Source organism: Erithacus rubecula, assembly GCF_903797595.1.
Source record: "Erithacus rubecula genome assembly, chromosome: 2".
NCBI lineage: Eukaryota > Metazoa > Chordata > Aves > Passeriformes > Muscicapidae > Erithacus > Erithacus rubecula.
The window spans coordinates 13697514-13713021 of NC_136685.1; the positions used below are offsets into that span (position 1 = coordinate 13697514).

At 40.7% G+C, this 15508-nt stretch overlaps 1 protein-coding gene across 1 annotated transcript; it reads right to left on the reverse strand.

Moving 5' to 3' along the window:
- Positions 1 to 2401: 2401 nt before the first annotated feature.
- Positions 2402 to 12073, reverse strand: SLC66A3 (solute carrier family 66 member 3). The gene is made up of 7 exons (XM_079297851.1): positions 11797 to 12073; positions 9665 to 9747; positions 9150 to 9219; positions 8468 to 8525; positions 7177 to 7297; positions 6029 to 6070; positions 2402 to 4167 (listed from the first exon to the last, which is right to left on the reverse strand). The coding sequence occupies exons 1-7, from the start codon at positions 11937 to 11939 to the stop codon at positions 4079 to 4081; spliced, it is 606 nt and encodes a 201-aa protein (XP_079153977.1). The 5' UTR covers positions 11940 to 12073; the 3' UTR covers positions 2402 to 4078.
- Positions 12074 to 15508: the final 3435 nt, after the last annotated feature.

Consider the following 15508-nt stretch of genomic DNA (forward strand, 5'->3'; position numbering starts at 1 on the left):
TCAATAAGAGTCATGATTTACATGGCAGAGGCAACACTGAGGCAGAGGATGTGTGTTCTTCCGTTTATGATTTTCATATAGCATGAGTCTTGGTGCTGCTGGCCAAAGCCTTCACATTCCAAAGCAGAAATCTTGTACATTCCAGAGCAGGCATATGCACAGATAATTTTCAGTTATAATAAGGGGTAAGTATTTTCAGCATGGAGCCATGTTGCTACTCAGTTTAAATCAGAATCAGTTGGAATCCATCACAAGTGATGATCTGTCAGATTCTTACAGTGACATCCACTGTGGCTCCTAGGCACCTGGTTGACCTCAACAGATCTTATCACCGAGAATTCCAAAGTGTCCTGGAGAACTCTGGCTCAAAATCAAGCAAATTAAATTCAGTGCAAACCAAGAACTTCATAACATCCTATTTTAAGATTTCTTTTCAGCTTCCTCACCTTCAAAAGTGAGACATCCTTAGACCATTATTAGTTATAGAGGTGACATTTCCTCTTCTGCTTTGTACATAAATAGGAATTTTAAGTATGGAAGAATTTGGAAGACAGTGGAAAAGCCAGTCTGAAGAGAATTTGGAGGGAAGTAATTATTATTTATCACCAGGGAAAATACACGGCTGGGAAACTACCTCACTTCAGTTATCTCCATATGTGAAGCTTGTCATTTATAACAGTTCCTTGTGTGGACTCAGCTGTTATTTCCTTTTTTTATTTTCCCCCTGTTACATATGTCACTAAATGGAGAATGATTGTTTGGTGGAAGAGTAATTTTACCTCATTTAAAGGAGTGAGTGAAGGTGTTTTATAAGACTGGGGCCATTCAGCTAATTCTGAATTACTTTCCCCAGAGTCAAACTGCACTAAAATCCAGGTCTAGATCTGCAGTGCTTGGGGGGTGTTGCTGCTTCCCCACCCCACTCCTTCCTCTCCTGTTTCAGCAGCTCAGATGAGCAGAGCCAGGATCAGGAGCAGCCACGTGCACAGTGCAAGGCAGGCAGAGGCTGGGGGGTCAGGCAGGGACAGCACTCTGCAGCAGTCCAAGCAGTAGCATCCCTAGCTGGACTGGAGCAGCACAAGGAAGGATACCTGTGTGCACTGTGCACAGCATGCCCAGTGTTAGGGGAGAGGATATTTTGCATTTGTGTCCAATGTTCTGCTCACTGTAGACAGTCCAGAAAAAATAAACTATACACATCTTCCACTGTCCACATCCTCAGACCTGCAGCCTGCTGTCTCTGGACTCACATCCTCATTCTTTCAATAGTAAATCTCATGATAAATGTTTTCTCTCATACAGCTGAAGTGAGCTTCTAGCTTACCTGTTATTCAGTGGACTGTACTGGAACTCAGACCTTGTCTTTTCACAGACAAGGAGACAGTACCCACAAACAGTCATGCTTGTCAGCCAGGGCAGGACAGGTTGTGAACTGGTACAATTAAGACACCAAGTGTAATTCCACACTCATACAGCATCTGTGAATGGAGCTGGATTACTTCCAGCCCCGTGGATAAGAGCTGCTTACTTGGTTACACCTTCTGCCATAAATCCAAGATGCTTTCCCTGCTTGTTTTTGCCCTGCTGCTGCATTACACAGCAAACAGCCTCCTTGTGTCTGCCCTGATACTGGAGAATGACAAGTTTAACAAGATTTATCCTGCCCATGTATTTGTGTAAAGCTGTTGCCTTTAATCCAGCCACTGAGAAGATTAATTTTACCTACTGGAAAACACAGGCTCTGTGCTTTCATGGGGCTTGCCTGGAACTGTAATGTGCCTCTGTTTATGAAAGTGAAAGAAGTTACTCTCTGAGAGGGGAAAAGGTGTGTAAAACTATTTCCTGCTACTTTCTGATTTGTTCCATATCTCTTGCAGCTTGAATATGTACTCCAGCTTTCCAAGTCCACAAAATTACTTTACCTTCAGTTCATGATTTACCCAGTTTTGTTTTCTTCAGTCCTTTTTTTTCCCACAGGTTTCTAAGGTGGTTTATTCAAAACATGTTAAGCAGCCTATTAAGAACTGTTCTTAAATGCATTTTCAGTATTTTATGATAAAAAATCAACTTGAGATGCTGATCTCAAACTAAAAATGGAGCAGCTTCATTTTGCTACAGCATCACTCAGGAGTAGAGAGATGTCAATAACAGAGAAGGTTTGGATTCCATAAAAATCCTGTGTCAAGAAAAGGCTTTAATTACAAAGCAAGTGTGTTTTTTTCATTTTAAGATGCTGGAGCTCTTTAGCATTTGGCAGGTCAATATTGAGCCTGATGCTTCAAGTGTTAAGGTGAAAGCTGCCCATTTATAACCTGTAATGAATATTTCATTTTCTCTCCATATATGGAAACAATAAAAACTCAAATGCAATGAAAATTAACTGTAAGAATGACACTATCAATCTTGAAGAAGAGCATTTATTAATATCACCTGGAAAATGTATCACAAGCCTCCTGCCACCATTTAGACCACTTCAGATACTTTACACAGCTTTAGTAAAATCAGAATGTTTACAAGTAATCTTCCAACCAACATAGAAAAATTTATACATTTTATTGGAGCAGTAATAAAAAGCTCAGCTTTGACTTGCTCTCAATAATGTGGGATACATGAAATCAATGCCCACAAACACATCTCTTCCCAGCCCTTCCCACTAAAATTTAGAATACAAAGCAGCTGTTTTCTGATGGTGAAGGCCCTGCTCCAATTGCTGCTTGCTCACTGGCAGAAACACCTGCTTTTGCAGATCCCTTTGCTCCACAGCAGTTACACAATTTGGAATGCTGTGAAGAAAACCTGCCCCAAATGTAGTCAGTGCAGTCTTCCCATAGTTTTCAAGCGTGTTGGGATCAAGGGTGCCTTGGTTTTTACATGCCAATCAACAGAATACTGTAAGAACTCTTTTGAAGTGTTGTATCTTTTAATTTTGGGGAATGTAATGAGAAATGAAGGCAAGCTATATGATGACTAATGTAACTTTTGGTTGTGAAGATAGTACTTCCAAAACCAAAATTCTCCATTAATAGTTGTCCCTTTCCCCCTTTTTACTCTAAGTACTACAAATTTATTAGAATCTCTGAAGTGAAAGTTTAAGTGAAGTCTGTGTTCTTCAACACACTTAGCACTGATAGGCCAAAAACTCATGAACCACAGAGGAGTATCACCAAAACCTGAAAACCATGGGAGATCAGTCTGCTGAGATACATCAAGGTGCACATGTCACTGTCAGTATGGATGGTGTTTGGGAATCCTGGATATCGTTCCAGGAACTTGTGCTTAAACAGAATTTTTAACTGTTGGTCACAGTTTCATTAATTCCCATTTACTCTAGTCCTTGCTGTTCCCAAAACAGTATATTCAGTGAAGGAAAGCTCAGATTGAAAAAGAATTAATAGTTGAGTTTTTGCTCTTACCTGATAAAAACTGGGTGTACTGAGGAAAGTGACTATGGGTATCCTGTATCAGCTGTATAAATTGTACTATTTAAGTGTTGCATGTAAGTGCTACAATCCCAACTGGATTTGTGATTTAGTAAAAGACATTTAGAACCTTATTCTGGATTGGGCCTTGACTCAGATTTTCTTCATCCTAAAATTTAGACAGTTAATGTTGAACTAATTGAGTTGCTTGCAAGAAGACAAACATCTGTTGTGGTTTTTCAGTTTTGCAGCAGGATAAGTCAGTATGTTGGTGCAAAATTGATCATGTATAATTGAAGAAAATTGCTTATATGTAACCAGAAAGTACTGAAGTGATACCAGAATATATATATATATATCTAATTATTAAATAACTTGTAGTAAAAAAAATCCAGAGAAGATGTGATATCAGTGAAACTTGTCTGAAATGACCAATAAAAATATGCTGCTTAAATTAAGTATCTTATCAGAATTATTTCTAAGGAAAAGTAAGCATGAATGTACTATACTGCAAGTCTATAAATATTATAAATACTATAAGTATGCTAAAGGGTAAATGTTAAAGAAAGAGAGCTTCCTCAATCTTTAAGGAATTCTTAAATTCTTTAGGCTTAATTGCATTTTTTAATGGTAATGGTATGTGTGCTGGTGAGTGTCTTTCAATCAGTCTTTTTAGTCTTCCTGTAGTGCAGAATTGTGGCTGTGACCCAAATATTGAGAATGAGCATGGTTATGAAACGGATGAGAACTAAAAGGGAAAAAAAATTTTGTAAGCATAATTCAGAAAAATCAACTGCTGTTACAATACTGCTTTGTAAACTTTTTCTGGTGTCCAGACAGGCTGGTTCACGTTCTGAAACTGTTTTCCACCAATTAGTTTAAATTACCATGTTCAGGAACCCACACATTCTGAGCATGAATCCAAGAGAAAACAGCATTTAGCACTTGATAACTTTCAGAGATAGCTCAAAATAATGCACTACAGCACCTTTAATTCTTTTGTAACCAGGAGAATAGTACAAGCATGAGAAGCCTCATATAAATTTATACTTAAGCCAAAAGTTAAATTCAGAGTCACAGCTCATATGTCCTTTATAGTTGCATGTTTATATAATAAAGGAACTACCCTCTACTGCCATCTCTTAAGTTAGATTTCAAGAAGACAGGAAATACTTTTATCTGTCAAATTTCAGTGACAGAAAGTCTGATAACTGACAAAAAAGCAATTTTTCAGTACCTGGGTTAACTCAGCTTTAAAAACCATAACAACATAGTACCTTTACTTGTGAGAATGTATTTAAAGTATAGGTATGTCTGATGTCCATTTGGTAGGTGGAATATTCACAGAAATATACACAAAACTTTGGTTTAGAACTATGTAATAGCTGACTCTTTCATAGGTGTGGATGTGTTCAGTGTTGCAACTTAATTGGAAACATTTTCCATTAGAGCAGCACAGCATCAGTGTTTGCTGCTGGCCCTTCCATGCTCCAAAGTGGATGGTGAGGTATTTTACAGCTTTTGCAGCTTTACCCCGTGCCAGCTTTGCTTTCCTGGTGTTTCCTCCCTCCCCACAGTGAATCCCTCCATCCCCTTGGTGCAAATGTGTAGCTGTAGGTGACGTGGACTCAGTACCTGACCCTGACTAAATCCCTGCATGAGCATTTTGCCAAATCTTTGGTGACCCAGTTAACTGCACAGCCCCACAAACTCCTTACTTTGGCAAAGAAAAAGCAAAGCATGAGGGTGGAAATGTGGGCCATAAATGGGACTTCCTTCTCCAGTGAAAGACCCACCTGAAATGCTGGCAAAGCTACAGTTTTATTGGGCTGCAGAGGCTGCTTAAAAATTACAAAGTCCATTCAAATGATGTTTCTGATGAAATGGTTTTGAATGAGAACAATGAACCAGCAGATGAAGTACAAAGGGATAGTTACTGTTCTTGCATCCACCAAGTTTTGATTTTGAACAATTTACTGAAAAATCTGTGATACTCTCTAGCTCTTGCAGTTTTCTCAGGATGTTAAGAAGCTGTAAAATGTATTTGCTTAATAATTTGCTGCAAATTATAGATTTTAAGTCAGTTTTTTAAAGTTTCTTACCAGCCTACCATTTTATGTTGAGCCTGCCATGAACTTTCTGAATATTGGACCTAAAACTGTTCACATGCTAAGCTGAACTTTAGTTTTCTAGAAGAATTTTTTAATTCACAAAGCTGTCAATAAGAAATACTTAGTACTTTAAAATTTCATACAATTGCTACAGTTTTTTTAAAGCTGTTTTTCCTACATTTATTTATTTATTAAAATAGTAAATATTTTAAAACTTTATTCTGCTCTTTTCAGAATTAATTTTGTAGAGCACTTGCCTTTTGAAAAGAAAAGTCTTTTGGATCACTTGCATGACATGATAAGCATAAGCAGTTTTCTGGCTTTTTTCTTGATGTGTTTGCCTGATTTGTAATCCTGTGTAACTCCTGCCTTCACCATGCTAACCTATCACGTTCATGGTTTGCTCTTGTGAGACCTTCTAGGTGTTTTACAAAACAACTAAAAACTACTGTGGCAGCTATTCCCTTGGCAAGGCAGAGAATTCCATACTTCACTCACCTGCAAGATCATTTGTAGTCATTACAGTTGTAATAATTCTTGCTGTAAATTTAATGAATTCTGATTAGTGGAACACATAGGACACATTTATACTTTAAAAAATTTATGAGATATTTATTTTTTAACAGAAGATAATCCTGCATGAAAATATATACTATACACATTCCCACTTTTAGTGCATCCACTCTTCACTATTTTGGCTTCAGAGTTCAAGTTCTCAAAGCTGACTGACAACATATTAAGGGTCTTTTTTAATGAGAAAATCAGAGATATAATTAGAATTTTTATATATATCACGCTAGATTGGATGTAGTCACTTTACTGCTTTTCTTTCTGTTCAGCCACTCCTTTGGTAGCTGACAGTGAGCTACACCCACAGCTGAGTTAGCATGACTTAACCATTGGGAATGTTCACGTGTGTGCCTTCAGGCTTTGCAAATACAAGGCACTCAGCCTCCCTTCCCACAAGGAACCTAAATGATAATTATTTCACACTTCCAGCAGAGTAAAAGCATTTACAAAGCTGACTAACATTGTTTACCAAACACAGTACAGCTTCTAATTACTGGCTTTTTCTCATGTAGAAATAGATCCAGCATCACTGGATGATGAGGAAAATTATAAACAAGTTTTGTGAAGGTGAGAAAGGCACTTCTGACAAACAGCTGTAGAACTGTTCATGCAGACCACTGGGTAATTGCCACAGGAACTCCACAAATGATTGTTCATAAATTATGACAAGAAATGTCATTACAAGTATCCATAGAGTTAAAGGTAGTTAGCATTAAGTGTGTATTTATTTGTGGAGAGCTTTTCAAAATTACCATTGTCTGATAGCAACTTTTCATGCTGGATCACTAGTAACTTTATTGAATCGCAGAGCATGGAAAAATTTTCCTCATAAAGATAGCATTTCAGTTACTTCAATTCAGATTCCCTTGGCCATATTCACACTTTTAAGTCATTAGTTTTTACCACTGGTGTCAAAAATAAAACTTGTTTTCAAGAGACCTTGTCGTATCTGAGTAGCAGGCATCAGCACTGAGGGAAACTAAGGCAGGATCTTTACCTACTATGATGGAGTAAAGAGTTATGAAAAGAGGAACTCGGAGAACTCAGTACTTCACACCAAGTTGTCTGTAGCTTACCAGCACAGGCGTAGGCACACATGCCCCAGGTCAGGGCGCTCGCTTGTCCGGAATCTTTGGTCTGCCAGAAATGCTGCAGCTGAACCAGCTTACTGGCTGCACTGACAAACGTGCACAGATTCTGAAAAGCAGGTGAAAAAGAGAGAGAACCTCTGCCTCTGTAATGGTATCATCTCAATAGGAATAGCTTTTTCATTTAGAATTTAAAAAAAATTGACACTTTTCCAGTATTTGGCAACCCAAGCACTTCGGCTTCTTAGTAAGGAGCAGTGAAGTAAAAACTGGAAGTTGCCAGAAACAAGGGACTCATTTGTGAAGTACTGCTCAGCACAAAGCTCAAAGAGCACAGTTGCTACTGTTGTTGGCAAATGCTTGAAAGAGGCAAATACAATAAGCAAAGAAACAAAAAACCCCTTCTCAACCTGCTCCATAAAATTGTTTATAAAAGTCAGCTAAAATGAGACTGACCTAGTCTAAACAGCAAGGTTGATTCAGACCATCTGCTACCATTATGTCTGGCAAACCAAACCATAAAAGAATGAAAAAACTGTCAAGAATGTGTGGAAAATTAGTCCAGTTGGAGGGGAAAAATAGTAACAGGAATGCACTATTCACTCAGTCCCCCTTTTAAAGGGGATTTTGCAAAGGCAGCAGGTAGAAAGGACTCCACACAGGCCTTTGTGTCATGCATGGATTTCTGCTGCAAGTAAGAATCAGTGTAAGGCTTGGAAGTTTTCTCCCCATTTATGTCATTTTTTGCATTACCAGATCCAGTTCATCTCAGTTACATTTTTACTTTCTCTCTCCTGCTAAGAAAAGACCGTCTTTAACCTTTGTAGGCATTATCAGATGATATTTTGCTTGCAAAATTGTATGGCTAAAGGGGAAAAAAGAAACACGTCACAATCCCTGTTTTAAACATTTTGTTGTTCTATTCTTTTCCTCTTGCATTAAAGGCTTATTGGTTGTGATTATGATGCTAGGACTAAGGTGGCAGTAGAATTGCAACATTTTAAGTATTTGCTAGTTAATTAAGGCACTATCAAGTAACAATTTATCTGAGAACATGCCTTTTTTTCCTCCCATAGAGTCTTTATTTTCAGCACTGTTTTCCATCTACTCATGGAAGAAAGAGCCTGTATCTGAAAACTGGTTGGTTATTCTGAAAGCTAACCTAAAAACAAATTCTTCCAAGGACATACATAGAGGAGAGAGTCCACTAATAAATGCTTCCATAAAAAAAAGTCATTTCATGTGAGGATCTAATTTCAGACAATCATGTAGCACTTACCATGGCCACGTCTATTACCCACTTATGCAGTGTTAGCATGTACCAGATCCCCCAATATCTTATATTACATTAAGTTTCATAGCACTGAAAATTATAGGATACAATGTTCTCAAAACTGCCTGAAGAATAAGATTTTTTTAAACATCTGGAAATAATCTTATCGAAACTTTTTAACAAACTATACAATCCAGATAAAACATATTAAGAACTGGTTGAAACACTAAGTGTTTCTATTTTTCACACTGTCTTTGGTCAAATAGTGTCTGGAGTTTCTCAAAACCTGCTCCAAAGCACAAGATTTGACATTTAAACCCAAGTCCTATTTAGAATAAAAACCACCAAACATTGCTGTCTTCATTATAATAAGTGCAACATATAGAAGTAGGAATAAAAAAAAATAACCTGTCGTTTCTACCCTGCATCCCTGTCAAAAAGATGTAAATTAAGAATTTAGCTTCCTCTTTATCACTTAGGAGCCTTCTAAAACAGAGCAAACGAAAGCTTACTTCCTACAGAGGTTTTACTATGATCCTAGGAATCAGCATGTCAATATGGAATACATGTTGAGGGGTGCCTGAGAATGATTTACAATAGTAGCACACAAGAAATGATGACACAGATGCTATGCAAAGAACTACCAAACAAGCCACATGAACCAAACCTCCTGGATTTCAAAGGATACATGACTGAATAGAACAAAGCTTGTTTCTTTTTTCCACTGAAATGCATAATACAGCAAAGGAGAATGGCATCTGCAATAAAGAAAAGATGGCTGGTCACAGAAAGGACTGAAGGGGCCCCAAACACAATCATATACAGTTTTACTGGGCACAAGGTCTGTGGAAACTCCTTTCTTACAGCTTTTTTTATCTTAAATGGGATTGATAACCAAAATACTGCAAGCTCCAAAACTAAGCTTTTCTCAAGAGTCTGGAGTCTTTAGTATGTTTCTCTCACATGTGGAGGCACAGACAAACGGATGAGTTTACACTGTGACTCTGTGGAATAATCAGGTCTTTCTCCTTTACATGACCATTTCTTTCAATGACATTTAAAAGAACTCAGTTTTATATGAGATGGTAATTCCCTCTTCCCCCCAACTCCAGCATCGCTGCAGTGGAGCATTGTACCTACACACAGACTTGGAGTGCTGAATGATCCCCATTTCATTTCCAAAATATGGCTTCCAAAAATTACCTTGTGCAATGATGATGGGATACTCCAGGTATGTCTCCAGGGGGTAATCATAATAGATCTGGTACCTCAGAAACACAAGTAAGCTGAACAGAGAGATACAAAACAACATGACTGCACAGAGGGACACAAAAATGCCTTCACAACTTTTATACTGTTTTGGAGGTGCCAAAAGCTCCAGGTAGGTGTAGGCTTTGCTGTCAAACTGATCAAACAAACACATGCACACAGAGCAAGCCTGATCATTCTGTGATCTGTTTCTGTTACCCTGGCTGCCACCCTTCTCATTGAGGTCTTTATGTCACAGTCTGTTAGGCAGAATTTTATTAATTAGAACTGGTGAGAAAGAAATAAAGGCTTCCAGACCTAGGAGATACCTTCTCTCTGCAAGAACCTTGGCACCTCTAGGATAACTCTGATTTCTTTATTTATATCTGTAGTTCATTTTATACATTAAGCAAGTTTTATAGGGGTAGAAAATGTCTTCCAAGCTGTCTAGACTATACTCTCATGAGATTACTCAGTGTAGCTCCATTGGTCAGACTAAGAATCTGTTTCTAAGTGTACCAAACAATGGCAATTTTCCTTCCTGCCATTCCACAATACAGTACCTAAAAGGAACTGAACTTTATAGTGTTTTCTGTACTTCCAACTCTCCTGCAAATCCATGGATTTAGATAGAAAATTCAAAGCTGTATAGAAAACAGAAAGACTCAGGGCAGTTTTACGTAAGGAAAAAAAAATCACGTTTTCTGGTGTAGAAATATGGCAGAAGGAAAAGACTGCCTTGTAGGAAACTGGCTTTTACAGTATTCAGAATTTAAATATCTGAACTTCCTAAAAATGCTATTTGATACAGAGTCAAATCAGACTCCTAGTCACCAGCACCATGATCCTGTGTCACTCTCCGTTAATTTCACAGAACCAGCCCAGCTTGTACTGGCAGTCACACAGCTCACTGCAACTGAATTCAAAGTCTTTAAAGGATAAATAGTCTACTAGATATACAAACAATCACAATAAATGTTTCAAAGACCAGAACCCGTAGTTGTGTGGGTACCGTGGTTCTCACACAGGTGCTGAGGAGACATTTCCAGCTTCTCCCTGCTCATCTCGAACGTTACTTACAAAGACTTTTAAATGCACACCAACGCATACGAATGATTAAAATGCTGTCACCACATTTTGGCTGAGGCTGTGGGTCAGTAATCTCTGCTGGAACTCCAATTCGCTTCATTTACTCTGAGGGGTGTTAAGGGCAAACAGCAGCAACACGGGTCAGTGCTGCCGAGACGCGGGCCCGGAGCGGCCACAGCGCAGCCGGACGGATTCTGCACAGCCCCACTGCGAGCTGTCTGTAAGGCCGAGCTGTGGCCCTGCCCGGAGACACGGCACAGGCACCTTCACAAACACCTCGCCGGTTTCGTGAGGGGATTTTTCTGCACAAACCCCCTTTCCGAGCTCGGCGCGGGTGTTCTGCCCACCTGCACCCCTCGGCCCGCACAGCGCAGCGCTATTCAAGGTAGCTTCTCTCATTTGTACCCACACCTGACGTACACGCACAGAGTTTATTTATTTGTCGTTTCATACAATCCTCTTTAAGCAAGATTTAATAAGCCTAGCCAATGTAAGCTCATTACAGGCTCACAAGTCTTTGGAGTTTGACACGGCTTGTAATTTTCTTAAGGAATTATTTAAGTCTTACTGATTCGGGTGAGGGAAGCCTGTCTGACGAGTACAGCTGCCTGCTCCGCAGGGCACACCGAACAGCCTAAACACCGGCTGACACCCTCTGCAGCTGCTGTATGCAGCGACGTGCGTGCTCCGGAATCTTTGGGGCAAGTTAAAAAAGCCGAGTTTCCCTTTAAATGACCACGCGGAATCACTAAAACAGGAAGTTCCGTCCCGAAAGGCTCCGTGGGCTCAGCTGGCGGGGCTGGTCCGGAGCCCCGAACCGGGCGATGTGACATGAGGGAGCGGGGTGTGCCCGCCGCCCCCCAGGCCGCCCCTCAGCGCACCCGCACGCCTGACCCGAGCCGCGGAGGAAGGAATTAATAATCCCTGGCTGCAGCCCCAGGGCGCCGCACCCCCGGCTGAGGGGACCCGCGGCCCCGGCCGCTGCCCCGCCGCCTTACCCGGCCAGCTCCAGGAGGAGGCTGGTCACGCTGAGACCCCACGCCGAGCCGGCCCTCAGCACCGCCACGAGCTGCGGCAGCTTGATCACGGCGCACACGGCCCAGGTTGTCAAGTGCATCAGGTCCAGCAGCCCCGGCGCCATCCCGCTGCGGCGTCCCGGGCCAGGGAGCCCGCGGAGCGCTGGACGGGGTGTGGTGGGACGGTGGCGCCGGGGCGGCCTTCAAGGAGCGCCCGCACTGCCCGGGGCGCGGGGAGGGGAGAGCCGGGCCCGGCGGATGGGACACTGCCCGCACTGCCCGGGGCACGGGGAGGGGAGAGCCGGGCCCGGGATGGGACACTGCCCGCACTGCCCGCACTGCCCGCACTGCCACGGCCGCCCCCGGCCCGCGGGGCCGGACACCGCCGTGACCGGGGGGACACCCGGGCCGCTGCTTGAGACCTCCCTGCCTCTGATTCCCTCGGTGACCGGGCCGAGAACCGCTCGGCTGCAGGTTCACCGTGCTGGTCCTGGAATGACTCTGTTACCGCACACAGCATCGGCAGAGCAGGGATGGTGTGGTGCTGTGCCGGCCGTGGGCCCCCCGGAGCAGTGCAGGTCAGCTCTGGCTGGGGAGCTGTGGGCTGGAGCTCAGTTTTCTCCCCCAAGGTGGAGCTCAGCGCCCTTGGGTTTCAGGTCACTCTCTCTCGATTGCTGTGGCACTAATTGCTGCAGCAAGGGATCACACACTTGTGATAGTACCATTTTATTTCTACAAGAAAAACGTGCAGCAAAATTAAGAAATGGACTTGTCAGATGATTCCGAAATTGTCTGGGGTAAACTTTCTAACATAATTTGGAGTATTAGAAAGCAGCCATTCTTTAGTTGTGCAGGACACAGTGGATCTTTATTCTGTGTCTGGAGCAAGACTTTTTACAACAGAGTTTTTATTCATTGCAACTATACATATTCATTAAAATGTGTTTCTTATTTAATACATAAATATAATTTTCCTAGAATTAATTTGCATGCATTCACCTCTTACTGGAAGTCTGTGTTTCTGGATGTTTATTAAGAGAGGTCTCTGGTGTTTGTATTCAATGAATGGTTCCATAATAAAGCTGACTTTACCTTGAAGTTTTTCTTTGTGCTGTTGTTTCTTGTTATATAAAATTTGCAAACCTCCTTATCTGTTTCTCCACAGGTTCCAGCTGTTTATCATTCTGTGTGCATACCTTTACATTCTTTTATCTTTTTTTGTCAATTAGTCTTTCAGCAACTTCAGGGGAGCTGAAAATTTTTATTCTTTAAGTTATTTCTCTTATTGGAGATGGAGTAGCTTCTCCAGAACATACACCTACCCACCATACACAGTCATATACAAAAACAGTAAAGCTTTTGCACTTCTCAGCTTGTCAGAAGTCAATAAAGGTTATCCAAGGAATACACATTAGTACTGATTACACATGGACAGAATCTTGGCTCTTTCATGCCTGCACATGGCCAGGACTGCTCAGATTGTGAAATCCACACCATGAATTCAGAGTTTTACCTAGAACACACTTGCTTTAACATGAGGGGTTATTCTCAGGCATAGCATTTCTTCTTTTTTATTTTAATGGAAGTTGTGTTTCACAATAATCAATACTTCTTAAAATGGCTTAAAACAGGTATATTGAGTTAATTCCACATACTCTTGGTGGTATTTTGAAACAGTATTACTAATTCTTAATTTGTAAATCGTGTTGCCCTTTGGTAATTCAATCATAAAAGGAAGCAGGTATATAGAAGTACATAAAATCTCAAAACTCAAAAATCAATAGCCCTCAATAAAATATGAGGAAACCATGTTTTTATTAATACAATTCAAAATAATCAAGCTTTTCAAAGACAAGCTAAAAGAAGAAAAGAAAAATTTGGTTTACCTTAAATAATAACTGTTCTGAAATTTTCTTGATAAACTGAGTTGTTGTCTTTGTGGGAACATTATGTAATTGAAAAAAGTTGAGAAATAGTCATACAAGATGAATTTATTTAAAGTTAGGTCTGAGGTGTAGATGTGTCTGTCATTTCAGATAATCTGAGAGTAACAGAAATATCTAAGGTAGAAGTTGCATATCTGCACTACTGTGTGGATGCTGATCCAAAGAACCTATAAAATTGTCAGTAATGTGTACTTCTTTGTACCTTTCTAGAGTAATAAAGAAGCTGAACTAACTTCAGACTATTAAGCAGGTCCATGAGCTGATTTTATTCAACTGTTTTAATACTTAAGACATTAAGTATTTAGTTTTAGTCAGCATTTTGCCTTTTTGCAGATACATCCTGCTTTGCATTGCAAGCAGTCAGATAAACAGGATGATTTGCCATCCATGCCCTGCCTGTGAAATGATCCTGCTCTGCAGCTGTTCTCTGCTCATGGGAACAGCAGCTTAGGAAGGAACAGACATCACAGTGCTGGGCAGCTCCATCCAAGGTCATGACAAAAAATTAATCTGTGAGCAGGATGAGAAATTCTTCATAGTCTGTTTAAATTATTTAGCTCTACATCAAGTTCTACCTAACCCAAAGCCTAACAAAGCTAGGATCTGGGAGGAAGAGAAGAGAAGGAAAATACACTAACTAGTGTTCATTTTATAAAACCTACATTGAGCTTGTAGCCCAGAGAGGAGGTTGAGCTGCAGCTTTTGGGTCTGGAACTGGTGTTATTCTAGAGCCATACTTGTATCTGACTTACCCTAAGAGGAGGCTTCAGCAAGAGTTGGGTGTGAGTACATAAGGGAAGCAGCTCTTGCTAAGGGCCTGGTGAATTATGCCTCCTGCACTCTTGCTAAATGTCTTAAGATTCTCCCAGAGTGTGCAAATGGATCTGCCAGCACTAGAGAGCAGCTACAGTTCCAATGGTGCTTATTCCAGCAAAGATCATCATCTCACCAAGTCTGAAACACTGCCAGGTGTGGGTTTCACTCTGGCCTTTGTAGGGGTTTTTATGTCTCCATGGGAACACAGTGCTGCTAGCAATGTGTCAGCATTCCATTAAGTTTTGTGGTGGAGAGTTGATGTAAACACTGTGTTTTCAGTCCATTTAGCTTTAAAGAGACATTCCAGTATAACTGCTAAATAAGCATTGTGATAGCTGCAGGTGGCTCTAGGCTGCATCTTTGCTTTGTTTCTCATTCTCTGCAACACCTCCAGCTGAATAAGAGTTCTAAGAATAAATTTGTTATTTCACAGATTATATAAAATATGTCCAGTAACTGGGCAATGTGAACCCACAGTTTTAAGTGATGAGGTCATAGAGTAAACCCAAATGTCATCATTTTTATATTTTTTGTGCCAGTATATTTGGACATTACTTCTTATTGCAATTTATCAATCATTATATGCCAGCTGAGACTTTCCTCTGGTTTAAGAGACAGTTAATAAAAATTTGCAGTGGTTTTGCTCTATCAGCCTGGCATAAAGGCCTTGTGCTGAGTGAGGCTGTAACCCTAAATACTTGGAAATTCCATTTTTAAGTGCTGGAAGTTTTGTAGATACATAGTTTCACACAGCTTCTGGTAAAAGCTGCTTCTTTCTTTGTAACAGTCACAAGTTGAAATCAACCTGTGGGATCTGTGCCCTGTGACAGAAGGGGGCTGTGGGCAGACCCGTGCCAGCATCTCTTCATCCTTCTGCAGAATTCCTGAGTTACTTGGAGACTCATCTGTGTTTCAAGGAATTCATTGACGCA